Source organism: Coprinopsis cinerea, assembly GCF_000182895.1.
Source record: "Coprinopsis cinerea okayama7#130 chromosome 4 map unlocalized cont3.4, whole genome shotgun sequence".
In the NCBI taxonomy this organism is placed as follows: Eukaryota; Fungi; Basidiomycota; class Agaricomycetes; order Agaricales; family Psathyrellaceae; genus Coprinopsis; species Coprinopsis cinerea.
In genome coordinates this window covers 2669599-2695980 of record NW_003307541.1, presented here as the reverse complement: position 1 = coordinate 2695980, position 26382 = coordinate 2669599, and the positions used below count along the sequence as shown (strand labels likewise).

The following is a 26382-nucleotide window of genomic DNA, read 5'->3' as shown; positions in this document are numbered from 1 at the left end:
TAAGATCTTCATCTCTACATTCTAACGCTTGTGTGCGGCTCGATAAGGATATCCATTGGCAATAGCAAGCTATAAGACTGGATATCTACACGACACGCGAGACAGATCTACTGTCAGAGATACTGACTACGATGGATGACACTTGAACTAGCAAGATGAATATGTGCAGACCTGATGGGGCGGACTTGCCGTTATCCCAACTACGTGGAAAGAGAGAGAGAGGCAGAGAAATGAAGAGACCAGGATATATGCAAGGAGAATTGGAAGCGATGCAATGCGCGAGAGAGAATGACCGAGAGTGGGATGAAAGCTAGACAGTAGCAGATGAGAAATGGTTGAAGCCAATGCGAAAAGATATGCAGATTGGATGGCCCCTACTCGCAAGCGATGCTGGGCTGCCAACCAAAAGAAACAGTAACACCTAATAGAAATGACCGAGCATATCTAACTTGAATGGGTTACAGAAAGAACGGGCCATGGTATCGTCGTCAAAGGGAATCCCTCGATGCCAGGATCGAGTAGGGGGTTCGTCATAAGAAGGGACGCGGAGACGAGGCGAAGGCAATAGGTGAGAAGGAGAAGATGGAGGATCCGATCTCCCTCCACCGCTCCCTAATCTCCCATCGCCGAGAGAGGGAGAAAAGGCCGTTAGTTGAGGTAATAATAATCATCAACCGCAAAGTCATATCGTCGTTTCGAGGACGAAGAGAACCTGCGGCGGTAGTGGTGCTTGGGCTTGCCAGGCTTTGGCTTGAGGTGCCCATGGTGGTGGCCGTGACCATGGTGGGACTTCTTCTTGCATCCAGCCGTCGGCTTGACCTTAATCGTGCTGATGTACGTTCGGACGCTCGTTGCCTGGCCTGCACTAGTTGGGGATCCTGCGGGAGGTGCTGGAACGAGGGTAATGGTGCCATGAGGGAGTGAAGCAGGAGGGGCAGGGATGGTGGGCGCATCGGTGGGTGCGACGACATCAGTGGAAGGATCTGGCTCGGGATGAGCTGGCTGGTCAGTGGGTGAAGGAGCTGGTTCCTCGGTGGGCAAAGGAGTTGGCTCTTCAGTAGGCAAGGGAGCTGGTTCTTCGGTGGGCAAAAGGGTGGGCTCCTCAGGCGCTGGTTCCTCGGGGGAAGGAGCGGGCTCTTCCGGAGAAGGTGAAGGAACGACCGGGGATGGTGGTAGCGTGGCGGGGGGAGTATGGTCGGGAACAGAAATCGTGATGGCAGGGCTAGAAGTAGGTGGCTCACTTGGGGCAGGATGCTCGGTTTCGTCGTCGCCGGGGGCAGGGTAGGCAGGTGTGTCCGATGGTGATGGACCGGCGGCAGGGGAACTGCTGGGTGCGGGAACGTCAGAAGAGGGAGCAGCAGCTGCGCTAGAGCTGGAGATAGCGGGGGTGCTAGAAGGCGCGGAGTCCCCACCGCCGATAGTGGTGGCGGGAATCACGACATTGCCTCTGGTGGTGGGCTGGGCTCCGGTGTAAACGTAGACCGGCGAAATCCTTCCAGGGATTACATTGGACATCAGCATGTTAGCGTCGCCGGGCCCCTCTTGGACAGGGTTGTTGCCTGGGAGTTTTGGAAGCATGCCGGTGGCTTTGGGAAGCAGTGGGTCAATATCCCTACGTGAAGTATGACCTCAGACATACTGGTTTCGTCGACCTGTTTCGTGATTCTGCATTGCTGACCCTTGGTAAGGGTGAAGATGCCCCTGTCGGCGCAACACTGGGGCTGTAATAACAAAGATAAGAATGTGTTCCGCACTAGTTGCGACATACAAGCGCTTACATCACCATAGATGTTGCAGTTGCAACCGTCGACAGCGCGCTGAAGGACACCGTCTTCCCATCCGTTGAAGAAGTCTGAAAAGGCGTTGTTCAGAATCCGGCAAACTATTTCTTGTCCAAAAGCTAACTCACCAGCGTGGTTTCCATATCCAGTCCTGTCACCATAAGAGAAGCTATTTGGCAGCTTGAGTCATGAGGTCGTACATGTTAAGACAATGTGGTACTCACACGAAAGGCTGAGAAGGGTTCATTGCCTGAGAGCGCAAGGCATTCCACTCTCCCGTTCCCCAGTAAACCTCGAGGAAAATACGAGGAAGGCTAACAGGGAAGTTCGGGTCCGTGCATTCTCCCTTGTCAGGACCTCCAGATCTGAAGGCGACGTGGGATTTGTGATCGGGAGAGTCGACGTCTTTGCCGTTCCAGCAGCTCGGGAAATTGACCTGGGAGCGAATGCCAGAAGGGCAGACCTTGTCGGGGAGACCAGTATGCCGAGTCGTCTGTCCGTTGAAATCGAGGCAAAGGAAATCAACGGCTTGCTGTGCGTGACTGTTGGGATCGTAGCTCCGCTTCCTTGGATTTCCGCTGAGCATGCGGAAATTAGGGGGGAAAGCCTTGGTTGCGCCTGGCTTATCGGGGAAGAGGTAGTAGATGACCGCGCCACCATTGACGCTGGAGAAGCTGCCGTTGGCCCACTGGAAGTACAGATGGGGGAACCAGTAGTTGGACTTGTCCTCCTTGATGGGGACAGAGGTGCACTGGCTCTGCGTGAGCAGTTCTGTCGAAGCCTCGAACCCAAAGTTGCTGCCTCCGACCACTGAATGGACGTGGCCAGAGACTTGCCCTGGGTTTACAATGGGGTCGATACGCTCTGTGGTGATGAAGTCTGCGCCCATCAGCCAATATCCATTGGCTGCTGTGGCCAGCGAGAGGGCTGCGGCCAAAGCTCTTGCGGCTCCAACCATGGTTTGAGTCTAGTGAAAGAAAGTGGTTCTGAAAAGAATGTTGTCTATGAGAGAGTGTGTAGAGGTCGTAATCAGAGGCGAGGAGAGAGAGAAAAAGGGATCTGTGTGGGGGGCCACCAACCACAGGGATGAGGGATAAGAAGGAAGAAGTTGAACAAGCCGTAAGGGTAGATTTGCGATATGAATACAAATCTATAAAGGAAATGTCACGTAGCCATCACCGTGTGATGGTTGCTCCCAACAAGGACCGGAGATAGTCAGTTTATACGTTCACCCCGGCCGTTTCTCATTGCTTGTCAGTTTCCAATTTTACCATTCATTCCGTTACAGTCCCCGCTCTCCACCCTCTCTGCAGCCCGTTCCAGTCGTCCCGAGTTGAAGAAAAGCGACTCCCTGGCGATAATGGGCCCAGTTCCCTAGCTCCAACGAAAATTTCTGCAGAAGATCCAGAAGGCGTGTGCAGCTCCAATGGAATGATCAAAATCATTTGGGAACCCTCGAACGGCACACCCAAAATGGACATCGAAGTTGCTGTTTCTGACGTTCCGGCCGGGATCAATGCCATCAGATGCTGCTGGCGCCAGGAACGGCCAAACCCCCTCCCGCCAGCGCTGGTGGGTGAGGTGGAGGCGCTCAGAAGTTGCCCCATCAGTAAGTGGTGAGCAAAGTCAGAACGATAAGTACACAATGAAGGCTGAAGAGAGGCCAGTTAACAGAAGAGGTCCCACCTCAATTGGTCCTTGGAATCAAAAACAATGTGTTCCCGTTTCGTTCAAGCCTGACAGTCCCTGATGAGATCGTCCTAAGCGCTTCATGACGAGAGAGCGCAACCATGCCGGTCTCCAGGAAGAGCTCCTTCAGGAACGCGTTATTCCAGAACACCTTTACGATGAACTACTGCCTCAAATGAAAAGGAAACTTCAGCCATGTTGGATCGCAGAAAAGGAAATAAACGAGCCTCACCGGAATGGACATGTCACCGGGATAACCCTGGGTTGGACATAACGTGGACGTACAATTTTAGAGTCAGTTGTCTGCGGACAATCATACTAGGGGAAGCCTGGTAGATTGACACACAAGTCTCCCGCATCGCAACGCGATCGGACGTTTGTTCCTTGGCCAATGTCGTGCCGTCTCCTCCAACACTTCGCCATCATATACGAGATCAATGCTGGCTTCGGGTCGTCATCGGCAGTGCAGAGACCTTGTGGTTTCATACTATCGGGTACTGTGGACATGTCAGCGGAGAGGGTTGAAGGCCCAGCCGTATAAATGTGTGGGACCAGCAATGGGTCCGCCGGCGCCTACAGCCGCTCCCAGCACTGTAACGCCAATAGAGCGACGCTCAGGCCTACACAGGCGGTGATGGCGCATATCAGCACGTAGAATGTCCTTCGTTCATACACGTGTTTGCGTTTTCATTCAATGTTGTCTGCTTCGATACGGGCGAAAAGTCTGACGTAGAAGCTCGTTTATTGGGCATGTTTTCCGGATGGCTTGAAGGGAGTCAGTACGGGTTTCCCAAGAAACGGACATTCGGGATAGTCAACGAGGACGAATGGGCGCGACAGGTCAAATGAACGTCGATGGCATTGTGTTGCCTCTCGTCATCGCTGAGAACGTGTTGACCGTCTTGATCGAGGGGGAGGAGATGACTCGCAAGATGATTTCAGAGGGTTTGATAGATAACCACGTACACCAAACGTACACGTCCACTAAACCTCCGGTCTTCATCGATCCCAAACACCCGAGTGGTTTCAGTCTGTAGATGCGCCCCTGTCATGGCACAGGCGATAAGATGATCAGAAGTGTAGTTATGCCCACAATGTTCTACAAATGCGGCTGTGACAGGAGTATGGGGACTGAAACACCGATGCTGGAGAACCATCAGGTATAGGTAAATGAGAAGGCAAACTGAAGACTGCACCGTAGAGCTGGTGAGCCTTGCATTTACTGAAAGCTAACTCTCGTACGGGCAAAGGTGCGGCGGAGAGGCCCAGAAATGAAGCTTTGGAGGCGCGAACAAAGAGATAGCACTCAGAACCACCAAGGTGGGGGTCGGATTGTTCAGGTTCGAGCTTTGGAGATGCAAGGCCGTGGATGGGGGTTACGAGGTGTGGGACACAAGGATCAGGAACGAGAGCAAGGACCGATGGAGAACTCGGGTTTCACACCGCGGGATCTGGAGTGTGCGAGGGAACACTCGTGTGCAACTCGGGCCTCAGGGGCATTAGGTCTTGACAGAGCGTGACCAAAGATAAAGAATAGGAATACTTCAGAAACTTGAGCAGAACCTGCTCTGTGAAATATTCCGTTAGATGTGCTGCATCGAAATACCTTTCGGTTTACTCACCTTGGCGCATCACGTATGATAACGCCCTGGATGGTAGCTTAGCTCAAGGCTACACTTTCAGAGATAGCAAGCTATAGGCATTGGGGACGCGAAAAGCCTCTAGCGCTGACTCCAGTTATGCGCTGAACATGACACGTCGGGTTTCGAGGAGGGTTTTACTTTGCCTCCGATGTCGTCCGCCACGATGCCAAGCCTCAATCGGGCTGGACTCCGCTGTTTGTCAGCACGCATCAGGGCCATCAATCACTCCGAACTTGTTTGGCCTTCCGAGGATGATGATTGGGATTTCCATCGGGGTCGAAGTGGAAGAGCTTAAACTATCCACCAACCCCGCAGGACCCTTGCCTTTCGTCCTGACCTTAAAATTCCCGGGTATCGGATTCAGGTGAACGTGGATCTGGTCCTTTATCTCCTTGAAGGAGTAACATATTGAACACCCACTCATCACCATGGATGCCAATTTCCGAATCCAGAAGACTGGATGAGGTATCCGAGAAGTCGGTGTTCCTTTTCGTATCAGGTTGAGGGAATTTGGGCAGTTTATGCCATTTGAAGAGTGGGCAGTGGTTATGAACCGTGTTTTATCGTAGCCAATCGTTGGGTACCAAATCGCACCGCGATACGGGAATATGGACGACAAGACTTCTTTTTCACAGTTCCGGACCTTGGTTTGTCGCCAAATGAGGAAGGTAATATTGCTGGCTTGGAGAGATAGGCCATCCGGATAAACGTGTATCACCGGTAGGAGTGAGTGGGCCTTTTGAGGACGCGCAACGCAACCGCAGGAATGGGGGAAATTCTTTGAACGTAAATTATCAACGAGTTTTTCCGGAGGTTATTCAAGGCTCTCCACGACGATCCCGGTTCCTTTCTCGTCGGCTGTCAGGACAAGTGAATAACTTCAATTCAGGGACACCATGTGGAACACTAGAGGTCTGCAGATGGCCTGGATGAGTCGAAAAGCTTCCCTCAAACCCGCTCCGTTCGCTTCAGTGAGGCTTCTCCTGATAAACAGAAATGTAAAATTTTCTACTAAACCAAATGGAAGCACCAATTTCTCCACATTGCGAGAATTCTTGTACACTCGATGAAGAGGAGCTCGGAATTCTTGAGACCACTGCTCAGAACAGATGGTGAGGGGTTAAAGCTATCCGATTGAACTTTCGCGTAGTCAGGATCACCGTTTGCATCAAACAGATAATCGACGGGGTGGATCAGATCAGGACTGCTGAACATCCTCTCATGGCTTGCCGCAATGGTCAATGACATATTGGCGAGCTTGCTTTTGCTCCTGGCCACCAACACCGGGTACAGCCTCCGGGATTTCGCTATCCAAATTTTCCTTTCGACAAATCTAAGTAATATGGTCGAAGCGGCGGCGATCACACTTACTCGAGTACGGTCAGCCCCTGCGTTAATGAGGAGAACAGCTGCTTCAGCATGCGCCGACTCCATCGCAAGATGCAGTGGAGTATTGCCTATAAGAGGACACGAAATTCAGCGAAATTTCTCGAGTGAGCTCAAGGAACAAGAGAATCGGAATGGGGAGTGATTTACCAACGCGATCGGCCGTGTTCAATCTAAGCTTGTTTGAAGGCGTGGAGGATTCGAGAAGGAGTCGAATGAATCCAGTCGAGCCTGTGGTCGCTGCACGATGTCTGTATCGCGAAGTTGAGAGGTCAGAAAAGAACTCCGAGAGAGGTTAAATGGATAGGCTACGTACAAAGGGAGTTGGTTGGCATTGTCCCTCGCGTTATACTTTTGCTTTTGGATGAGAACTCCTCGGTCATGAATGGTTTGCGAAAACACGTACGTCTGCACCTCGCGAAATCAAGAGCTTGCCAATCTAAATAAAGGATCAGGAAAGCCGCGTGATACTGTCAGATTGACAGCGTACGTCGATTCGAGACTTGGATGCTGCATAATGCCTGATGCATGGCATAAAGGAGCTGCTACAACGAAGGCCTTGTGGTGAGACTTACAGCGGTGTTATGCCTTTATCGTTCTTTCTGGATCATAGAAGAAATTCGACCCATTGAACGGTGACATGGTAAAGCCTATCCCACTTGCCTGTTTACGTCTGCACCACCGCCTATCAATTCCTGAACGATATCGTAATTCCCTGCACTGACTGAGGTGCGATAGTATAGGACGATGAGTGCGCAACAGTGTAGCAAAACCGGAAGACTATTACCTGCGATGTGGAGCGGAGTCCAACCACTGTTGTCCACTTTATCGACTTCTGCCTTCTGGTCAATGAGGAAGCGCGCAACATCCAGAGAACCTGAAGACGCCGCCCAGTGCAACGGCGTCCTTTCATCCTAGCTTCCGCATGAGTTGAATCCGAAATATTTAGATAAATGAGAGCTTAAATACCACGTCTACAGAGTTTACGAGAGCAGGGTTCTCGGCAAGCAACGTCCTAAGCAACGACAGCTGGTCTGGGTAGACTTTAGAACCTTTTCCGACCTCGGCTGAAAGTACTACTCACTGTTCTGAGCCGCAGAGTGAACGGATAGTCCCGACATGATGAGAGTTACTATTCTGGTTGCCGATCCGCCCTTGCAACACGGGCCTCGAGGCCCTAACACGCTTAATGACGCGTCGGTGCCTCACGTGTCCCGTTTGCCACGGGGTTTGCAGTAACCCTAACCTTATACTTGTCGCGCGAGGGTCTGGCGGTGCGCGCTGCTTGTTTCTGTTTCTCTTCTCTCTGGATACCGGCGACGACGATGAAGGCCCAAAATCCCACAGGCGATGCCACCAAAGTGAAGAAGGAACATGTTTTGCTCCCGTTTCTGCAACTTCAATCCCAAAATACGTTGACGAGGCTGTATCAGAAGCCATCCTCGTGTCTGTCAATATTTCGGTCAACCTGCGCCCCACTTCTCTGGTGAACACCTTGTAAACTCTGACATGTCGTCTTTGTAGACTGTTGTCATCGCTTGAACGACAGATAATCTTGAATCTTCTGTGGCTGGAATCGGCCATACCTACATCTACTCTGGCAGCTTGGGTTGTTCGAGAAGCGAAACCGTAACGCTCTTTGTTGGAATCCTTAGCATGTATCACAATAACAATGCGAGGGCACAGGCTCTATGACGAGGCACTAGCGACGCTTTCCCGTCTTCACATATTGCCTACTGCAACGGGAAAGTTGGCGCTCAACTCGACATTCAAATCGGGGTTTAGACAGGCCATTACTGGAGGGTACCTATCGTCAGGGTCCATTGTCGCCTAACGAAGAGCTGAACGCCGTTACAGTGGATCAAGCGGTAGCTTCGGCGTTCCTGCCGTAGATCACGAGAAGAAGGACGACGGCAGAATACCACCAGACAGAGAAGACAAGCGGGGTCCGCCAAGTATAGCTGCTCTGGATGCCTACGCCCTGGAACGGTGGGAGGTATGCGTTCTGCCCCTCCTGGTGATTCGAACGACTAATTACCTCCCCTAGACAATTTTACACTACATGGTATCGTCTGGAAGCGGACAGCGCCCAACGGAACCCTCACCAGGTGTACGATTCCTCTTGAAAACAAGCGGGCTCATGAACGAAATACAGTAAACGTCTCTTGCGTAGTCTGTTGCCTGTTTCTGATCAAATCGCAGCGATGCTCTTCATATCTCCTCTGCTGGGTTCCAATTTCTCCTGCATTCCCCGCACGAGCAACTGTGGCATCTCTTGCTCCAGTACCTGCAACTGGCAGAGGTTTGTCTCTCGTGACCATCTTTCAATATCCATCCACTAAAGAATAACTCTAGCAACGGAGAATGGACCTTGTCGATGTCCTGAGCTTCTTCTTCATGCTGTCAACGATGGAACTTGGACGGGTTCGTGGCACCGCTCCTAGCACCTCGGGGTACGCTGATGAGCCGATTAACAGGAGTACTCCGTCCAAAACCTAACGAAGACCCAGTCGGCTATGCTGGAAGACTTGCGAGACTACGGCCTAATCTGGCAACGCAAGGTACTTGTTTCGATCATTCTAATCCAGCCTTGCTTCTTATCCTCGTTCAAATTAGCAAACATCCAAGCGTTTCAGCCCCACCCGTCTTTCCACCACACTAACTTCTTCTTCTCCACCTCTGCCTTCCACATCAGGAGCTAGCTCTGGGCCACAAGAAGGCTTTATCATTCTCGAGACTAATTACCGCATCTATGCGTATACAGGTCATCCGCTCCATATTACTCGCTTGCTCCCACTGACTTCTTCGCAGACAACCCCTTGCAAACAGCCGTCTTGAGCCTTTTTGCGTCCTTGAAGTATCGCTTCCCGAATCTTGTCGTTGGTTCTATCACCAGGGAAAGTGTGAAGAAGGCGCTTCTGAATGGAATTTCGGCCGACCAGGTGCGTACCCGTCCTTCACCTGGCGCCCAATGGCTTTAACGCGCAAGATAGATAATCAGTTACCTTATCACACATGCGCATCCCAACATGAGAAAGAATGTGAGGAACTACCCCGCACTTTCACGTCCCCTGTTTTACTGATGATTCTTCAAGAACCCGTTGCTTCCAGTGACCGTCCAGGACCAAATACGACTGTGGGAACTCGAGAAAAATCGCCTCAAGTCCAGAGAAGGTGCCCCATTTTTATCTTTTTCGTAAAGTTTACTAATAAAGTGGTTGTATAGGCTTTTTATACACCGCTTTTGCGTCGCAAGCGGATTACGAGTTGGTTTTGCAGTACGCCAAGGAACTCGATGTGGTATTATGGGAGAACGCCTCCAAGCGATGCTTCTTTGGGAGTCTCGAGGGCCACGCAAACATCAAGGGCTTCATTGAGCGAAGGACCATGGGCGAGCGGTGAACATTGGGACTGGATTCAGCGTATGCCGTACGCACGGCGGCCCTAATGATTCTAGCCGAACGTCTGGAATTCTCAATCAAGCTATCCGTGTACAAACCTTTGCCTGTTATACACGAATTCCTTCGGGAAACCGCGACATCCCAGCGCGATTTTCGTTGAGGGTCTGCAATTACGGTGATGAAAGGTGTGCTGGGTCTGCCTCTGTCGAGGTTGGTCGTACCCCATTCCTGCTGGTGTACCATCTTCCTTCCCCGCCATGCCCGTCGATCTTTCCAATTGGTCGGTATGCAGAAGACATGCCTTCTGGAAGCATGTCAAATTTGTGCCCATCCAATACTTGACAAGGCCGATTTGTCCAGTGGCCTCTCCGAGGCGTTGGTTGTTATTTTCGGGCCTAGCCTCCTATTTGAGGGACCGAGATACACGGGCAAGAGACAAGTGCCACTAAGAAAAGATACAGAGTCTAGGGGCGTGAAGTCCGTCCAACCAATTCGTGTGTATTGATGGTAAAATTACACATTTGAGTAAAGTCCATCTGGGTATTAGATCGCGCGTATACTACATCCTCTCCAGGCTCAATCCAACGACAATGATATAGAATTACAGTGTATGAGTCGTGCAAGAAATAAGAGATGGCTCTCGTCAAGAAATAATGGGAGGAGATCAATGGAGCTCAGGCCTCCTGGGCGAATTCCTCCACGGCCGATCCAAAATCGTCGGGTCCTGACAGCGAGGATCCGCCGTTCGAGGAGTACGAGTCGTATGCCGAACCGTTGGAAATGGGATGAAGAGTTGGAGTAGAGCCCATCAAGGTATTATCGGAGGTCCAGCTTGAAGTGTATGAGGGGCTAGTGTGATATCCTTGCGCAGCGAACGGGATAGTCGGAGAAGGCGTAAATGATGAGTTGGGACTGCGTCGATCCCTGGAGCTGTGTGATCCGTCTCGATGGTGCCAAGCGATTCTATGCGACTCCGAGCGACGACTGACACCGTTGTTATCGCGGCGGAGGCCATCTGCTTGTTCGTACGGATGTCCAGGTCGCACCCGAGTGCGATCTGGATAGTTGCCGCCACCATTAGACGCGACAGACACAACGGAAGAGTCTTGCCAGCGGTTGGACTGGGTATGGATAGATGGCCAGGAGTCTTGTACGACTTGGGAATCTCGGCGTCTGATCAGATGTGAGTTCCATGTAAGGTCTCCGCGGCCAGTGAGGGAATTAACGTCGGACCAGCGGTCGCTGGCGCCTCTGTAATTACCGACGGCCCCATTGGCATGGTAAAGGGAGTTGTTCGGAAACTGCGTGTCGACGGGAGAAGCCGAGTTGGCGCTGCCCCACGACGACGGCGAGTCGGGAATCTGGTAAATTTGGTCTTCGACTTTGCACTCGACGGGGATCTCCTGCATGTCTTCTTGTTCACAGCTGAAACTAGGGTCAGGGTCTTCTTCCGTGACAGTGGAAATGTGCACGTACACGAGCCTCGGCTTTCCATCTGGGCCGATTTCAACCTTTGGTGGAACGCGGAAGTTGGTGAGGCGGAACAGGTGAGGGGGCATGTACAGGCTCATGATATCAGGCCTCGATGAAGGACGCTAACCAAGTTGGATGAGAGGCAATGATATTAATCACAGGGCGGGCACATACCTTTAGTTTTCCCGAGCGGATGTCTTCTGGGGTATAGTACGAAATGAGGTGGAGGTCGGAGCCGTCGATGGTGACAGTAATCGTCTAGAGCGACTTTAGACATCATACAAGTAAACGAGGAGGGGCGCACCTTTTTTATGAGTCCTCCAGGCTTGAAGGTTCCGTGGTCGCTGCTGCTGATGGGCTTTGTATAGCCGATGTGTTCTGGGGAGTTGCGCCTCTGCAACGATCGTGAGTTAGGGTCGTCTGCCGGGAATGCCTTCTTGTGTCCGCGACTGCTGTTGCGTTCAAGAATTTCGCGATAAACCTATCGGGTCTGAGTAACGAGGAAGGGCTCTTCAACGTCGCGTAACACACCAAGAAATTCCCGACAATGCGAGATGGTGACCAAAGGAGACCATCTAGTTAAATTAGGGTTGTGTGAGCAGGTAATGTTGAAATACTAAAGGCTGAAGCATACCTGTCCAACGCTTGATACCGCTCTCCTCGACGCTGAAGACAAAGACAGAGCCACTCTTGATCATGGAACGGCGCTCTGTGTCGTTGAGCCGACGAGTAATACGGGGTATGACGCCCTGTCGAGCGGCATGGATGAGTCGTAGGGCGTTGACGGTGGTTTCAACGTAGCCGATGAAGGGTGGGACGTCGGGGTTGCTCGTCATAGTGGAAGTTTGAGGTTGTTGGACAATTGGGGAGTGGAGGAAGGTGGAATCCACTTCCTTTAGTATTGGGCCGGGAGGATAGTGCTCCGCGAATCTGGATCGATATTCATATAGAGGCAAGAAGCCTACAATATCCAAACGGTTGATGCCTTACATTGGCGTCCAACAACCTTCCTGGGTATGTGCAGTACTACGTTACCCAGAAGCTCTGTTTACCTGACATACATTGGCGCCACCTTGTCAGATGTCTTCTTTAATCACAGTTCGTCTTCGTGTCCACGATGCTGATTCTATCACATTTTGCACCCAAACTTGGGCCCGTTACGGTAACCCCTGCTTTCTCCACTTTAGTCTATAGAAGATCCGGGTTTCTTCGTACACAAGGGTTCTATGGGGTTCCAATAGCGTTTTACCGAGAGATGCATCCGGGTTTAAGGTCTAGGTATCCCGTGGTCTCCTCTTGTGCTACGGTTACCTGCAACGGGTAAGCCACTTTCCCAACACACCTTCCAACGACAGACAGCAGGAGATAAGTCAAGCGAGAAGAGATCATTCGCTGAATGCGAAGCCTTTTGCGCGAACAACTGGATCCTGAGCGGATACGCGACAAAGACGCGACCTTTACGATCACTTTACGACACTCCTCTAGAGGAAGAAAACACACATTGAGTAAAACCACGACCTTCTCCCCTGTGGCTTGGTTTCCAAGAACCGGGAACTTTGAAATGCACTTACATCTCCGCACCTGGTTCGGCCTTGCACTTTCCATGATCATCAATTGAAGAATTTGTAGTCCTCCAATTGCCGCAGGGTCCAATTGGATCCCTGACGAAGTCCGAGGCGTGAACGCTGCTACGTCTGCTTCATCGTCGTAATAGTCCAGCGCTTCTCCCATTTTTAGGGTTCATTCTGCTTGCCACTTCCAAGAATTCCTTCACACTTCCCCTTGTCACATCCGAAAAAGGTAACCGATTTGTGTTTTCGTGAGGATTTCAAAGTCAGCGAAATCGGAGACCATGCATGGTGTCGTCCTCTGCTGGACAAGGCAAGCCAATGACGAGATATTGAAGAGTACGAGCCCCAAACGCTGTGCATGTATGGGAGTTAAGGTCCTGCACGAAAATTTACAGGGTTGATACACACCCACCATCACGGTGACCCAACTGACATCCATTAATATTAGCTTGTTGTTGTTCACCAAGAGCGCAAACAGGGCGGCGATCTAACGAGCCAGGAGGCACTCACCTAGGGGTAGCCGTTCGGAGTTTTGTGCATGATCCTAGCCGCCCGGGGAAATGCTTTGCTCCAGATGCCAGTCCACACATGGTGGTAGCAAGGGTTAAATGGACTAGTAAATTAAATTCTACACAACTCGCCTCCCTATGGACCATCACGCCGACGACCGCTTTTGATCTGCTATGGTACTTGCTACAACTAGGCTCCCTGTCTTTATCCTCGTCTTGTCCACCTGACAAGGGGGTTTCGAGGATGCCTGACATATCAATACGAGGATCGGGATTGCTAGCAAGGAGTGCTTCCACCCAGATCGGGCGCTGAGGCGCTCGGCAATCTCCTTATTCAGCCCAAATTAGGCACCGCTTCTCGAAGTTACTATCGAAATCATGGGCGAGCCACGCTCCTGGGAGAGAATCAGGAGAGAATCGCTTGCATCGGACAGGTTGCTCCCCTTGATCCCAAATCAGGATTCAAGGAAAGGCCACCTAGTAGTCCCAAGTAGGCCGCTTAACATTGTGATTCAGGGTGTATCATTTTGAATATTCACTATTTCTCTAGCGGTTCCAACGAGTGACAGGACAACGAGGATGCCGATGTGCGGCTTGGGCTTGATCTTGACAATGAGCGCATATCCAAATCCGGACAGCCGTCGGGGGTGCGTGACCGTGAGAAGCAATTGCGGCGGGGGGTATGATGGCAGCGCCTTCAGTACTCACTGTGCTTACTAGAAGCGTGGACAAGGAGATAACTGGAATTCCGAAAAGGAGACGATACCCAATGTATCATAGGCAAAGAATCTGCCACGACTGACTGCTACCCTGGCGGAGCGACTGGCTTGTGATCAGTTGACATTTCATTCCACCACGTCTGGCACATATTCTTCAACTGCCAGAGCCTGGTTCACGAAATCTTATCCTGTGGACTCATGATGTTCTCCGGCAACTATGTCTGAGAGAAGGAGTGTCTCTCAGCCATTTTTACCGGAATCCGTGACAGTCCGGGTTCCAGACGATGATCCCAGTTCTATCTCCAGAACAGGATAAAATATCTACTGAAAGACACACTGACCGGCAACCATGAGCCTTCTCACATTGAGCTTTGAGAGAAGTCAGATTACAACGTCATTGGCACTGATGAGGTGATTTCGCTTTGCAAGCAGTGGTAGAATCGATAACCGAATGGCCACAGTAGAAAACAGTGACCTTTGAGCTGCTATTCATGTTAATGATGTCATGGGTCATATGAAAGAGTATCTCGAGTGGAAGCAGACGTTCACAATTTCCCGAAAGCTTGATAGCAAGAAGGTTCATCAGATTCTCAATGTTGGTGATGGTGGAACGCCTTGGCCAGATCCGTTTGTTTCTCCGCGAATCAGTTATGACGCCCGGAGACCGCGGAAACGACATTTTCCAGGATGTCGTTCCGAAGTTCCTGAAGATATTGAAATCCAGGACAGTGGCGAAAAATACTTCAGAGCAGTTTAGGGCCGATGTTGCCTACCTCTCTCTAAGATGTGTCTTTTGAGCACTGACCTTTGGTTCGGAAAGACCCAGCGATCCAGACCCTTGATGCCCCGACAAATGATCCCGATTCCGGAGAAATACCTTGTAGAGTTAGAGTAACCGTTGCAATGACCTATATTGTGAATAGCGTTCAGGTTCTGACTGTTGTTTCTCGAAACCTACTATGTACTAGGTTATCGATCGGAAACAGGTCAAGGTCCACTGAGTGATATCCGTTTGATCCTCCATGATGGAAAAACACGATCAACACCAAGCACGTTGGTTCGGAAGAAATGATTTCATTGAAAGTTTAAAGCTCGCCCAGACAAATGTTACCGAGGCTGAGCTTATTAGGAAGCACTTAGGCACAGTGGTGGTGCACATCATGACATGGAATGGCTTGTCGGGGTTCGTAGTTGTTCGGCTGAGTATCCGAGTCGGGTTCACATTCGCTGTTCTTCCCAATGACCATGGTAGACCACCATACACATAGAAAAAAGCGTTGGAAGCGACAATCAAGTTGGGTTTGATCGCATTGTTGGGGACGAGGACCGTCAGACAGGCAGACGAACCGAAGACCCAATGTTATAAATAAATAAATACATCACCACTAGTATCTTCTATGGGTGGAGGGCACACGATCGTTTCAACTCGATGTCATCCTGTTGATGACGCTATTCATTGTCCTTTTGGACTAAACCCGGAACCAGGGCCGAAGCGTCATTTGCGGTTTGGACCAAAGGGCTGTTGGTATAATTTATATGTCATTTCTGGCAAAGCAACGCAACAGCGACCTTGGTATTACCGAATCTGAACGGCTAAACGATGGGATCTCATGTTCGGAGTAATCTTGTCAGCTCGTGACCCACAAACTACACGAGCTCCGGCACCTGAAAGTGAGCGTAGAAGTCGCTGCTAGTACCTGGTAGCTCCGAAATTTACAGCGCGAAGTGCAACCGCAGGTCTAGCACAAGGTCAGAGGTCGACCACGTTGTACCTGGTGATAAGACATGTCGTGTGGGCAAGATACATTGATTCTGGACCAAATGAAGACATTCATGGGACCAGGTAGTGAATGGGTTTCATGTCGCTATCATGAGGTGGCGAACATCATCAGCCATCCATGAAACGGCTGCGGTCGTCCCAGTCCCTTCATCTCGGAGGGGGAACGTAGAAAGGCTCAAGTAGACCTAGTATTCACCGTTCTAGCAGCGATGTAACCGAAACATTACTTTAGATTATCATCAGTGAATGATATCCAAAACTGCGACCTGCGACTCACTTTACACCAGCCACCTCCATAATAATCCAGGCGATGATCCAAACGCATCTCTGAGGACGCCTGAGCGCCCATGTGACAGCGGGCCCTCTGCCCAGCCATCGGTCACGGTGCAACGGTACGAACCTCATTTCGTGATGAAGTTTATCAGGCTCTGATGTCAGCCCAGAACGAGTCGCTGTCAATATTTGCCAGGGAATATGGCCCTCGTAGTCCTTCAATTCCGTGGACTTTAGCGAACCAAGTCCTTCATAAGGAATCGAAGGGGTTAGATGAATCCAAGCACCGCTATTGGTCAGATGTTCCGAACCTGAATGGAATCGATGAACAATGGAAAGATAAGTACGATAATGTAGGGACATACTGGGATGCTTCGAACCACTTCCAAGATTGTGAAGTAGTCCAAAGAGGATCGATTCCTTGACTCGTGTTCTTCGACCCAGAATGCCCCCCTTTGGCCCGAGTGAATAAACGGGGAAGGGATTGTTGTCACTTGACCACTGTTTATATACAGGTCAGAATGTCGAAGGGAATACGAGGGCCTCTGAGATAGGCAACGCGCCCCCCAATACCTCGATGCTGTGCGAATCGTATTCGAAGGAAAGGAAATGCATCGTCCTGTTTGGAAAGGGGTGAGATTCTAAGAACCGAAGTAAAGGAACGCCTCTTTCGTCGCTTATGGAAAAGAATAACATAACACATACGACGCTTCTCAGGAGTGGCCAGGTTCCAACCCAATGTATTTTGTGACATGAACTTCGTGATTCCATTCCACGAGATCGGGGGAAACAGGAGGACGTAGTAAGACCCCTTTGAGGGGAAGCCCAATGATTCGTGTTTTGCGTTGCCTGGAATACCGGGATGACTTGACGACGACGGTGCAGTGCGGGTTTAGAGAAACTGGCCGGTCGTTTATTCGTAAACTGAAAGATGAGGCGCCGTTTGATCCGGAGTTTTGACTCGTGGAAGCCGTGAACCAGGCTCCAACCCAGTCCAGATCTGGTTGGTGGTGCCGCGCCTAAAGAAGCCACACATCCAGGCTGCTTCTCCAAGGTCTGTGCAGACCAAGAGAAGAGCGACACACCTCCAGCTCAAGACAGAAGAGAACATCGGTCATTTTGGAGCACTAGCACTGTTACAAACGGTCGGAAGAGCCTTCGCATGCTTACTCTTGGTATATTGGCCGGGGGTGTATCGTAAGTGGCACTTCGCTTTCCGTCGGTATCATCGACATCGAGGCCGTGTACCCGTAACATAGACCTGAGAAAAGAAGGTGAGCGCCGTTTGATCAGACTTGCCTGATACAGTGCCTACCTGCTGGGCCAACACTAGCACAAAAGAACCGAGTGAATGGAACCTGTGGCCAAACATAGTGACAGGGAGGTGGCACCTGACCTCGACCATGGGTATGCCCTACCTTGAGCTCTGAGAGTGCATGGGTCACTGAGACAGGACATTTCATTCGCGCTGTCGCAGACCAGATTACAAATGGAGCATTGCGACGGCCCACTTGGTAGATTATGTCCATGCTGTTGCCTACATTGTCGGAGATCTGAACGACGACAACGCGCCTTCCCAGACCGTCACAACGTCGATCGCCCTCCCATAGCGATTCCCCCTTGAAGCCGACAACCAAGGTGTTTGGTATCAGAGCCGCACGCTGACAGACAGCATGCTGCGTGTCGGACTCGTTGGCTTCAGCCGCCCGAGACAGGGCAGCTTTGGGGCGTTGACCGACGTCATTGCATCAGAAAAAGGGACTTCCCTACAAACTGGTTTTCTCAAAAGTGATGAACGAAAGGAATGCGCGAAAAAAAGGATCTTTGGCATGGATTGTGACGTACGAAAGGTTGCCCATGACAAGGAGCAACTGATTTCAAATTCGTGCGCCCGGCCGGTATACCCTGCGCTCGGGGTACCTAATTCTCCGAGCTGGCAGGGATACCTTTGGGTTGGCTTGCATCCAGCAAAAGGTTTCTTCATTGTGATAAAAGCGGCACTCGTAGGGCCTGGGTTCGAAATTCTATGAGCTTCAATATATCGCACAGATGAAGAAAAGCCACCTGCCTCGTGGGATTTAGAAAAGCAGGTTCCGATAAGAATAGCAATCCAGATCTTTGCGAGGCGATATTATCATGGCCTATCGTGGTCAGACGGATTTGCACGTCCCAAACACTGGTTTTTCCAGGTTGGGAAAGGTCCTCAATGGTTGAAGTACCGAACGCACAATAAGTGACAAGATACACATGTCAGGCGGCCCATCTAAAGATGATAGTTCTCAACGTTCTCTTTCCGGTGACCTCGAATGTAATATCAAGGTCCTGGGAGCAGTCGATCGTCACCTTGCTGTTGAGGCAAGGCGGTGGAGCACTGTCAACGGCGAACACGCCCTATGCCCTTTGAGGCGCAGAATCGAGGACCTTTGGGCCTCATGGCCCCCGTAAAGTGTTAAATGAACAGCATAAGCGGTAGGTAGGGCCTTTGTTGCTGGTGAGCTGGAAACATCTTACAGAAAAGACTGACGACATACCCAACACGGCGCCCCAGTTCGGGCTAACGTACAGATAATTTGCGAGCAATTTTCGATTTCACAAGAGAGAAAAAGAAATCTGAGGTTTGGTCAAAGGATCCGCTATAACTTTAGTTCTGAGGTTTGGTCAAGAGCAACTCAGACTGTGCGGCGGCGGTCATTGAATTTGAATTCGATCGCCGCTGAAACTGTCAGTCCCGCCCCCGCCTCAGGTGCCAAACGCGTTGTTTGTTCCCCTTGCTCACTACACTGGACGAGATTTAACGCTGCGCCGACTATGTCGTCCTCTGCGCTTCCATTAAAGGTCCCAGCAACACCGTCGCGATCTACAGAAACCGATAAAGATAAAACGCCTGTCGTGAATTCAAAGCAGGCGACTTCGACCAAACCTAGCGCGATCGTCCCGAAGGACATCTCAAGCCCTCACGAATTGACTGCCTTTGTATGTACTGAATCCAAGGTATCCGCTACCTAGCTAAGCGTTGGATAGGTGGAAAACCTCTTGGAACAATTAGACACGAAATTCGACGAAATGTCCAACCAGATCTTGGATCGAAGTGCGGCGCCTTTATTTCGCATTTCCTACTTGCTCTAACGGTTTGGTGCATAAACAGTGAACCAAATGTCATCTCGAGTGGATGCTTTAGAGGCGTCTATCCAGGACATTATCAACGGCGACATCCCCGCTTCTCCCTCGCCAGTTCCAGGAACACCTGGAATGAAGCGAAATGACAGCGGCTTCCACTGAGACAGGAGTACTCAGCAAACTTTGCCGTTAGTCTGGACATTTATTGCGCAACAGCTCTGAGATGTGACCAGCTTGAGCTCCACACCTCCATGTCCGATCTGTCAACTTGGCTGTTATTCCGTCAACCCCCTGCAAGGAGGAAATCTCCTGCCACGATCGCTGCACGTTCGGCGATCTCAAGAGTTGAACGAAACGAGACGTGTCGCTCTGGAATTCTGTGGCGAATAACATCGTCCATTGCCTCCCTTGGGGAAGGCTGGACGGCATATTCGGGGGGATTTCGCAACGGTGTCATTGGAACGCAGTGCTGCGGTAGATAAGGATTGGCGCTCTTGTACTCGTGTTTAATTCTAGAAGTTTCATTCTTAGATATCGAACAGCCGTTCTGATCTAGCTAACTGTTGTTTGAAGTTTGAACCATGGTTGAGGATTGGCCAATTCAGTCTGGATTTGTCGTGAAATGTTTGTAATATGTGTGATGTTTCGCGAGCGGGCGCATTATGGAGGGATTTGATCTTTTGGCTTCAGCGTCTACCTCAAGGTTCAACTCAACTACGACCACCGTTAATGGTCATATTTCAGGAAGCTCAGGCGTTTCAGAGCTAGCTTCTATCATCAGCGCTTATTTGGGCGTCCCAGCCTTCCCTTACAAAACCCAAAGGAATGACAGGAATTCCCTCAGCACCAGCCTTTTCCCGCTTCCATGCAATCGTAACAGCCACGCCCAGGGATGGGTTTGGCCCGCCTGTCATCAACACCGAATATCTTCGAACTTCCACACATCCTCAAGGGAATGATTCGGCCCCCAGTAAGAAACGCAAACGGACATCCGACGACGAGGATGACTCTAGTGTGGGTGGAAAGACGGTGAAGACGGACAAGCGGAGTTCAGCGAGGGTAAGAAGCATCCATACCATGCAATTCCGAACATTACTGACCGAATTGTACAGAAAGCGACAGCGTATAGGGATATTCCACAGCTGTTGAACGCCCTACGAGAACGGTTTCAGCAGGGCCCTCATGTCGAGTTTCATGGATACTGCCAAATGGAAGACCCGGGCATGTCGCATAGACAACGAGTACAGACGATGACGAACGATATTTGGAGAACAACTGGGTATCGATTTACGTGAGTTTCCGTTCTTCTAGAGCCCTGTACCCTCGAGAGAGAGCTGTTGTTCTATCACAGCGTCAAGGACCACCCACGAATCAACAACGGCCATAAGAGCCGTTTCTGGTGCTCACAGGACGATACGCACAAAAACAAACTCAAGGCTAATCGGAATTCACAAGGACCCAAGCCACGTTTAACGAGCACGGGCGATGTTATGGCCAAAACCCGGTATCCTTGCAAAAGCAGGCTACTGATATCTTCTCGTGACTCCGGGGTTCCAGGACAGCGTATTATCACTGTCAGGTTGGGTCACCACCTCGCCCACGAGCCATATGTCGACTCGTCAATGATGCCAGAGGTGGTTAAATCGATATGGGAGACATTTGGTTGGGCGAACCAGCGGGCGAACGAGACCGTGCCGCCAAACATGGTCGGGGGTACCAGCAATGGAACTCACCAAATGGCGAATGGAAATAACGAAGGCATCGCATCCAACTCGATTAATCCGTTGGAAAGGGACCAGCAACAGCACGACCCAGAGGGAGAAGATTCGGAGGACGACCAATCGGACATCGTTGAACAACCAATCATGGACCCGCCTATGCCGATACCTGGGACCCTGCTCCCGCCTCAGACAATGCAACCTCCACCGCCTCCCCAGCTGTCACTAGAACGTGCAATGTACCATCAACGCATGAGAAGTCACATCGCCAATATTCGTGATTTTTGCGACGGACTGGAATATCAACTCCAGTTCGATGATACGCGGATGCTCGAGGTTGTCGAGCGGGAAGGACGGTCCTTCCTCAACCTCGTCGAGGACTGTCTCAGGAAAGAGGGACGCCTAGTCACCATGCCGGCGGACATACCCTTGGATCCCACTCTCATGAACGCTCCGATGGCGCTACCCTCATCGGCGGAAAACCATGGGCCACCACTAACGAATGGTTATTTAATCAATGGTGTGTAGCCCTTTTCTACCTTTCATTGACTCGTCTCACTGGCTTTTCTCAGATCACAGCACTAGATAGCTGCTGTTGTAATGTACATAGTTGGTGATAATTGGGTATTATCCAGGCAACGGCCTTGCCACCGAGAGCTGTAACACGGATCACTCGAACGGTCTGGGGGAATACTATAAAGGCAGGGTGGGGAGTATGTTGTTTTGTTATCTGCGTTTGCTCTCGACACTCGACCACTGTCCATTCTCACTTAACATTCGACCATAGAGCTGTTCGCATTCTCCTCGTACACTAACCGACTTGAGACTAATCTCTTCTCGTCACTCCGGATTCCTTAGAGCAGCCATGTCATCTATCGATCAGAGGAAGCCCGTCAACCTCAACCCCGACCGTTAGTGACTCGTTCGCATATCTCGCTTTCTAATAAGTATATTGCCCTCAGACCCCTGTACCGAAGTCAACAACGTTATCCAGCATTTATTCGGTTCACGCCTCGGGAAGATCTTAGCCCAGGAATGGCCTGCACAGTCCGGAAAGTGGCAGGGTTTAGTTATAGGTATTCCTTCATACCCTCCTGTGGGCGATGTACTCACGATGTGGTATCAGTCGAGCCCCCTTCCGAGGCTCCTTTCAACATCGGCCACGGTTACGGCACCAGCCTACAGGCAGCTAAGGACAGTGCGGCAAAAGACGCCCTCCGATATCTCTTAAAACTTTATCCAGCCAGGCTGGTTGCTCAAGAAAATATCCAGGCGAACTGAACGCTCAACCCAAGTGTCCTCTAGATCGTTGGTTCCGACCAATGTCGTTGCCGCCGAAGGACCAGTCCCTTGTGCTAGGTACCTTGGGCTCACCTTGCCACGGCATTCCCTCCTTTTTCCCTTCTCCGCCGTGTCTTCATATTTGAAACCCTCCCCCCTTGTCTCTCTACCTCTGTTTTCGATGTTTTGAAACGCTATCCTTGTTATCGCTTTCTCCATTGTTATCCCCTTGCTTTACTTCGCTGTTTAGTTCCCTTAGATTTACTCTACTCCCTTTTTGCTTTTGATATGCTGCACTGTCTACTCAACGTCAGGGCCTCCGCCACCCTGACTTTAGAGATGTAGATTGCACGCGTATCACTGAACCCCTTCACTAATGTGTAATGTCATCCCATTTTCCGTTCCAAAACCTTTTCACGCAAAGTTTTGTCGTGTCTGTGCAGAAGATGGATGGTCTCATCAAGGTCCCGAGTAAAGTATACACCACCGGACAACATGCATTGGGGCTGGATAAGATATGATGAAAATATTTTTCCATCCATTCGGGGAATATTCATTCGAGACAGCGTAATAGTAATATAGTGCTTTGACACAGCTGAGCAATGAGTCTTTGATTGTTTCCGTCCACAAAGGTCCTGGAATGGCGGAATCAGCTACAGTACCGCCGGTGGGTGCGGCACCGCTGAGCTGTGGACTGGCTTGTTCTGTGTTTGGTGTTTGAGCTCCTGCCTAGGACATCCTTGTTGCAGGGGTCGTCGGACAAAGTCCACCGCTCTCTAACGTAAAGAACTGTGCATTTCGACATGAGCGCAGCACCGGGATCGACAGCCTGTTCACAGCGGGAATAAAATCCGAATTTATCGATTATTTGAGTAGATCGCTTTCCAAAAATAGAACAGGCGATCGCGGCCACTCGGAGTCCTTTGTCGCTGCGAGGCGCGGATGGAAAGCTCGCCACTACTGTAGACTCGCACACTGCAGGTAATTATGTACCACAGAACAATGTTCAAACCACACGTCGGAGGAAACTTGGAGAGGTACACGGGGAGTCTTACCCGCAACGGTAGGTGACTCAGACAAGTTGCAATTGTCCAATTGCGGTTTGATTTTGACATTCCGAATTCTTGGAATGGTTGCACAGTGATACAATGATTTGGAAGACCTGTCACGACTGATACTAGTCTCCATTGAGGTGCTTCAGTCCACCTATATGCCTCCGTGTCTAGAGCTCCCACCTTGAACAAAGGACAACGATATCTTATGCGGGCGCGCACTAGTATGTAGGTGCACTAGGCATTCACAGCATCCAGACACTATGGGACTTTCACGGCCACAGCGTTTCATCTGTGAGTACTATGATCCAAGCGTAGCTGCTGTGGTATGACGCCCGGTTGTTGTGGCTCCGTATAGCTGAGTACTGAGGTGCCCCTCGCCAACGTTCCAGAAGAAAAGAGTTCGGACCTTTGCATAGTCCGCCCACGGAGCATGTACTGTAGATGTAACAGCACCTCGGGCTCAGACATGTACACCTATGGGAGAGGAATGAAAACCCTGGGCCGAGGGTACTTATCCAAGCGGTCTTGTGCTGTATGAAACACACACACACACACGCGAAAACTCTCCGAGCGGATCCCAAGTTCTACATGCATGTTCAACGCGAGGAAGAAGAAACAGGCCATGAGTGAAAATCACAGGGGCCCCGCTGAAGAAGCAACCCATTTCCTAAAACGGGATAGATCTGCCGACCTCCCTGGACTTCCTCAGTCTCAGCCCTGGTAATCCTCGAACTCACGACCGACGCTCAAGGCGTGAGGTATTTGCACTAAGCTTGCCAAGCTTTTACTCCTACCAACAAATTCATTTTAAGCTCCTAGAGCGCATAGTTGCCGTCAGGCCGCATCCCCTGAGAGTTCCTTGGATGCGCATCACCCAAGCCTCAAAGCTTCAAGCCACACTTTGAAGCCTGACAGGGCGGAATGAAATGGGAGTTACTCTATGGCGTTGAGCAACGGGGATGGACATCGAAGCCTCAGTGAGAGCCTTCGAGTCAGGAGACATGTGAAACGAAGGTAGATGCCATCCCATCCCAATCCCTCACACCAGCTCAACAATGCGAAGGCGTCTTGTTCTCCCCGCATGTCGTAAAAACATCTGTTCTGTCAACGCCCATTCTGGTTGCCAAGGGTCGTTCACTATAAAAAGCGATTATTCTCCGAATTCCATGACCTATTTCGAACAGACTTACATGATAGGTTAAATGCGCCGTATCCGAGGAAATGCCTGATACAGCGGCAAGAAGCACTTGGAGCGAGGGAGGTTAGGTTGGAAAGACGTATTGTTAGCTCGCCCGCCTTCCATGACAATCACCTATAAATTGGGGTGGTCGGACTTGAGAGTTGTAGTGAACAAGGACGTGCCTACGTCTCCACTGTTTTTGATTGACGAGGATGCCTTCTCTGCTCTCCAAATTCTTGGCCCTGTCCCTGGCGATTGGTGTATCGCTGGTGTCCGCGTCCCCTGCGGCTAGCAACACCAGCGCCTTGGTCACGCGTCAAGCTAACGCTCCTCCGAACTGCTTCCCTGCCTTGGGGTTCAAGATGCCCAGCTCCGTCCCGTCATCCTTGAACAACTGGTGGTGTGATTACAGCACCGAATACGCTTTCGTAGGCGTCAGCTACGAGATTACCCATTGTCGGTGTTGCTTCTCCTCGTTCTAATGGACTCTAACTGGTAGATGATTCGTTAGGTCAAAGCTTGGATCAACTCAGGAGGGAATTCACCGACGTCCGAAACAGATTCAAGGGACGCTACATCCGGTTGTACGGTTTTTGCGACCAGCCGGGCTACTAGTATGTGCTCTGGGTTGCACGAGTTTCCTTGTTGTGCTGACGACTCCTGGCAGTAACAACGTGATCGAAGCGGCTTGGTCTGCTGGTGTCGGTGTACACGCCTTGATCTGGGTAAGCGAGCGCTTCGCTGACTTGGAAATACACTCACCAAGACACCACTCCAGTTCGGCTTTGATGGCACAGACATCTACAAGAGCCGCCGAGAGGCCTTGTTCAGTGTCCTCCAGTCCAACCCGAAGGCCAAATTCGTTACGCGGGTCGTCCAGTTCGGCTCTGAGCCCCTCTTCGATTGGGCGATTTCTGCACGGGGCCTTGCCCAAGAGGTCCGCGATGCAAAGTCGAGGCTGGCCAATTTGAAAATCCCGGTTACTGTCAGTGAGATGGCCTACGGGTACCAAGCGGTGAGTTCCTCCAGCAGTGATTTAAAGATGGAAAAAACGGTGGCTAATACGCACGATCCATAGCGAGAGAACGATGGCTCGAAGGAGGTCTTGCAAGCTGTCGACTTCATTGACGCGCATATGCTGCCTTTCTTCTCGCACAAGGCGTCTACGGGTAAGTGTGTGTCCTAGTGGTATCAGAGAGAGATTAAAGGTCTGCCCAGCCAAGGCGTCGTGGCCCATCGTTATGGAAGACCTCAACTGGTTCTTTAACAACGGGTTGGGGAAGAAGATTTACCTGAGCCAGGTGAGTCGTCGAGCGCACGCGTCAAAGAATCCCGAAACTGATGCACAGTAGAATGGTTGGCCATCCGTGACATCCCAAGGAGTCCAGCCAAATAGCCCCAATGCCGTGGCCAACATCCAGAACGAACAGGTTGGTGTCCAGCTCGTTGGAGGCCACCGAGACGATAGATTGGCTGATCCCATTTTCCAGGACTATTACGATCTTCTCGACTCGCACTGTGTCGATTTCAAGAACATGAAAGGCGGTGGAGTCGGCTGGTTCGCCCATATCTATTCCGACAACCAAGAGCCTGGCTACGGCATTTACGGCTACAATGGCCAACTGAAGATTAGGTTCCAACCCAAGACATCATGTTAAATATCTACAATGCATGTGTCAGGATCATAGCCTTACAATCCAATGCCAATCGCTACTCACTCTACATTTGAATTTTGACTCGCGATCATGGTGGTGAAGAGGAAAGCGGTGATTAGAACTCCGCAGCGCTGAACTCATCTCTGTCCTT

The 26382-nt window shown here is 50.9% G+C and overlaps 13 protein-coding genes across 13 annotated transcripts; 7 read left to right on the top strand and 6 right to left on the bottom strand.

Moving 5' to 3' along the window:
• Positions 1-241: 241 nt before the first annotated feature.
• CC1G_10047 (WSC domain-containing protein) lies at positions 242-2739 on the bottom strand (the record flags this gene model as incomplete). Its single annotated transcript, XM_001836501.2, has 5 exons — positions 242-1586; positions 1640-1721; positions 1779-1852; positions 1910-1950; positions 2006-2739. 5 exons carry the CDS (start codon positions 2737-2739, stop codon positions 649-651), a joined length of 1869 nt encoding a protein of 622 aa, XP_001836553.1. The 3' UTR covers positions 242-648.
• A 2130-nt stretch (positions 2740-4869) lies between these two features.
• CC1G_14455 (hypothetical protein) lies at positions 4870-5332 on the bottom strand (the record flags this gene model as incomplete). Its single annotated transcript, XM_002911411.1, has 3 exons — positions 4870-5038; positions 5093-5118; positions 5252-5332. The coding sequence occupies 3 exons, from the start codon at positions 5330-5332 to the stop codon at positions 4870-4872; spliced, it is 276 nt and encodes a 91-aa protein (XP_002911457.1).
• Positions 5333-6099: 767 nt separating this feature from the next.
• On the bottom strand, positions 6100-7620 carry CC1G_10046 (hypothetical protein; the record flags this gene model as incomplete). The annotated part of the gene is made up of 11 exons (XM_001836500.2): positions 6100-6434; positions 6485-6570; positions 6650-6750; positions 6816-6850; positions 6906-6938; positions 6990-7020; positions 7075-7097; positions 7171-7223; positions 7287-7413; positions 7469-7533; positions 7584-7620. 11 exons carry the CDS (start codon positions 7618-7620, stop codon positions 6333-6335), a joined length of 693 nt encoding a protein of 230 aa, XP_001836552.2. The 3' UTR covers positions 6100-6332.
• A 551-nt stretch (positions 7621-8171) lies between these two features.
• CC1G_10045 (transcription factor TFIIH complex subunit Tfb2) lies at positions 8172-9901 on the top strand (the record flags this gene model as incomplete). The annotated part of the gene is made up of 11 exons (XM_001836499.2): positions 8172-8302; positions 8357-8495; positions 8547-8653; positions 8702-8801; positions 8855-8923; positions 8977-9060; positions 9116-9263; positions 9311-9441; positions 9493-9540; positions 9595-9673; positions 9726-9901. 11 exons carry the CDS (start codon positions 8172-8174, stop codon positions 9899-9901), a joined length of 1212 nt encoding a protein of 403 aa, XP_001836551.2.
• Positions 9902-10574: 673 nt separating this feature from the next.
• CC1G_10044 (hypothetical protein) lies at positions 10575-12209 on the bottom strand (the record flags this gene model as incomplete). Its single annotated transcript, XM_001836498.2, has 6 exons — positions 10575-11325; positions 11377-11495; positions 11548-11631; positions 11678-11854; positions 11905-11948; positions 12008-12209. The coding sequence occupies 6 exons, from the start codon at positions 12207-12209 to the stop codon at positions 10575-10577; spliced, it is 1377 nt and encodes a 458-aa protein (XP_001836550.2).
• A 409-nt stretch (positions 12210-12618) lies between these two features.
• Positions 12619-13104, bottom strand: CC1G_10043 (hypothetical protein; the record flags this gene model as incomplete). Its single annotated transcript, XM_001836497.2, has 2 exons — positions 12619-12674; positions 12945-13104. The coding sequence occupies 2 exons, from the start codon at positions 13102-13104 to the stop codon at positions 12619-12621; spliced, it is 216 nt and encodes a 71-aa protein (XP_001836549.2).
• A 1573-nt stretch (positions 13105-14677) lies between these two features.
• CC1G_14454 (hypothetical protein) lies at positions 14678-14929 on the top strand (the record flags this gene model as incomplete). The annotated part of the gene is made up of 1 exon (XM_002911410.1): positions 14678-14929. The coding sequence occupies one exon, from the start codon at positions 14678-14680 to the stop codon at positions 14927-14929; it is 252 nt and encodes an 83-aa protein (XP_002911456.1).
• A 2521-nt stretch (positions 14930-17450) lies between these two features.
• Positions 17451-18209, bottom strand: CC1G_14453 (hypothetical protein; the record flags this gene model as incomplete). The annotated part of the gene is made up of 3 exons (XM_002911409.1): positions 17451-17486; positions 17644-17945; positions 18071-18209. The coding sequence occupies 3 exons, from the start codon at positions 18207-18209 to the stop codon at positions 17451-17453; spliced, it is 477 nt and encodes a 158-aa protein (XP_002911455.1).
• An 801-nt stretch (positions 18210-19010) lies between these two features.
• On the top strand, positions 19011-19896 carry CC1G_10041 (hypothetical protein). The gene is made up of 3 exons (XM_001836495.2): positions 19011-19198; positions 19247-19313; positions 19371-19896. The coding sequence occupies exons 1-3, from the start codon at positions 19034-19036 to the stop codon at positions 19502-19504; spliced, it is 366 nt and encodes a 121-aa protein (XP_001836547.1). The 5' UTR covers positions 19011-19033; the 3' UTR covers positions 19505-19896.
• Positions 19897-20167: 271 nt separating this feature from the next.
• Positions 20168-21649, top strand: CC1G_10040 (hypothetical protein; the record flags this gene model as incomplete). Its single annotated transcript, XM_001836494.1, has 4 exons — positions 20168-20401; positions 20455-20633; positions 20694-21580; positions 21633-21649. 4 exons carry the CDS (start codon positions 20168-20170, stop codon positions 21647-21649), a joined length of 1317 nt encoding a protein of 438 aa, XP_001836546.1.
• Positions 21650-21925: 276 nt separating this feature from the next.
• CC1G_10039 (hypothetical protein) lies at positions 21926-22341 on the top strand (the record flags this gene model as incomplete). The annotated part of the gene is made up of 3 exons (XM_001836493.1): positions 21926-21971; positions 22023-22136; positions 22187-22341. 3 exons carry the CDS (start codon positions 21926-21928, stop codon positions 22339-22341), a joined length of 315 nt encoding a protein of 104 aa, XP_001836545.1.
• A 1002-nt stretch (positions 22342-23343) lies between these two features.
• Positions 23344-24026, top strand: CC1G_14452 (hypothetical protein; the record flags this gene model as incomplete). The annotated part of the gene is made up of 3 exons (XM_002911408.1): positions 23344-23404; positions 23635-23687; positions 23847-24026. The coding sequence occupies 3 exons, from the start codon at positions 23344-23346 to the stop codon at positions 24024-24026; spliced, it is 294 nt and encodes a 97-aa protein (XP_002911454.1).
• A 762-nt stretch (positions 24027-24788) lies between these two features.
• CC1G_10038 (B-(1-6) glucan synthase) lies at positions 24789-26234 on the top strand (the record flags this gene model as incomplete). Its single annotated transcript, XM_001836492.2, has 7 exons — positions 24789-25032; positions 25088-25190; positions 25244-25301; positions 25355-25591; positions 25655-25745; positions 25795-25877; positions 25965-26234. 7 exons carry the CDS (start codon positions 24789-24791, stop codon positions 26232-26234), a joined length of 1086 nt encoding a protein of 361 aa, XP_001836544.2.
• Positions 26235-26382: the final 148 nt, after the last annotated feature.

Coding starts and splice junctions, on each gene's coding strand:
- CC1G_10041 (XM_001836495.2), top strand. CDS start 19,034: ATGTCGTCCTCTGCGCTTCCATTAAAGGTCCCAGCAACACCGTCGCGA. Junction 19,199..19,246: donor CTCACGAATTGACTGCCTTT/GTATGTACTGAA, acceptor AGCGTTGGATAG/GTGGAAAACCTCTTGGAACA. Junction 19,314..19,370: donor CAACCAGATCTTGGATCGAA/GTGCGGCGCCTT, acceptor GTGCATAAACAG/TGAACCAAATGTCATCTCGA.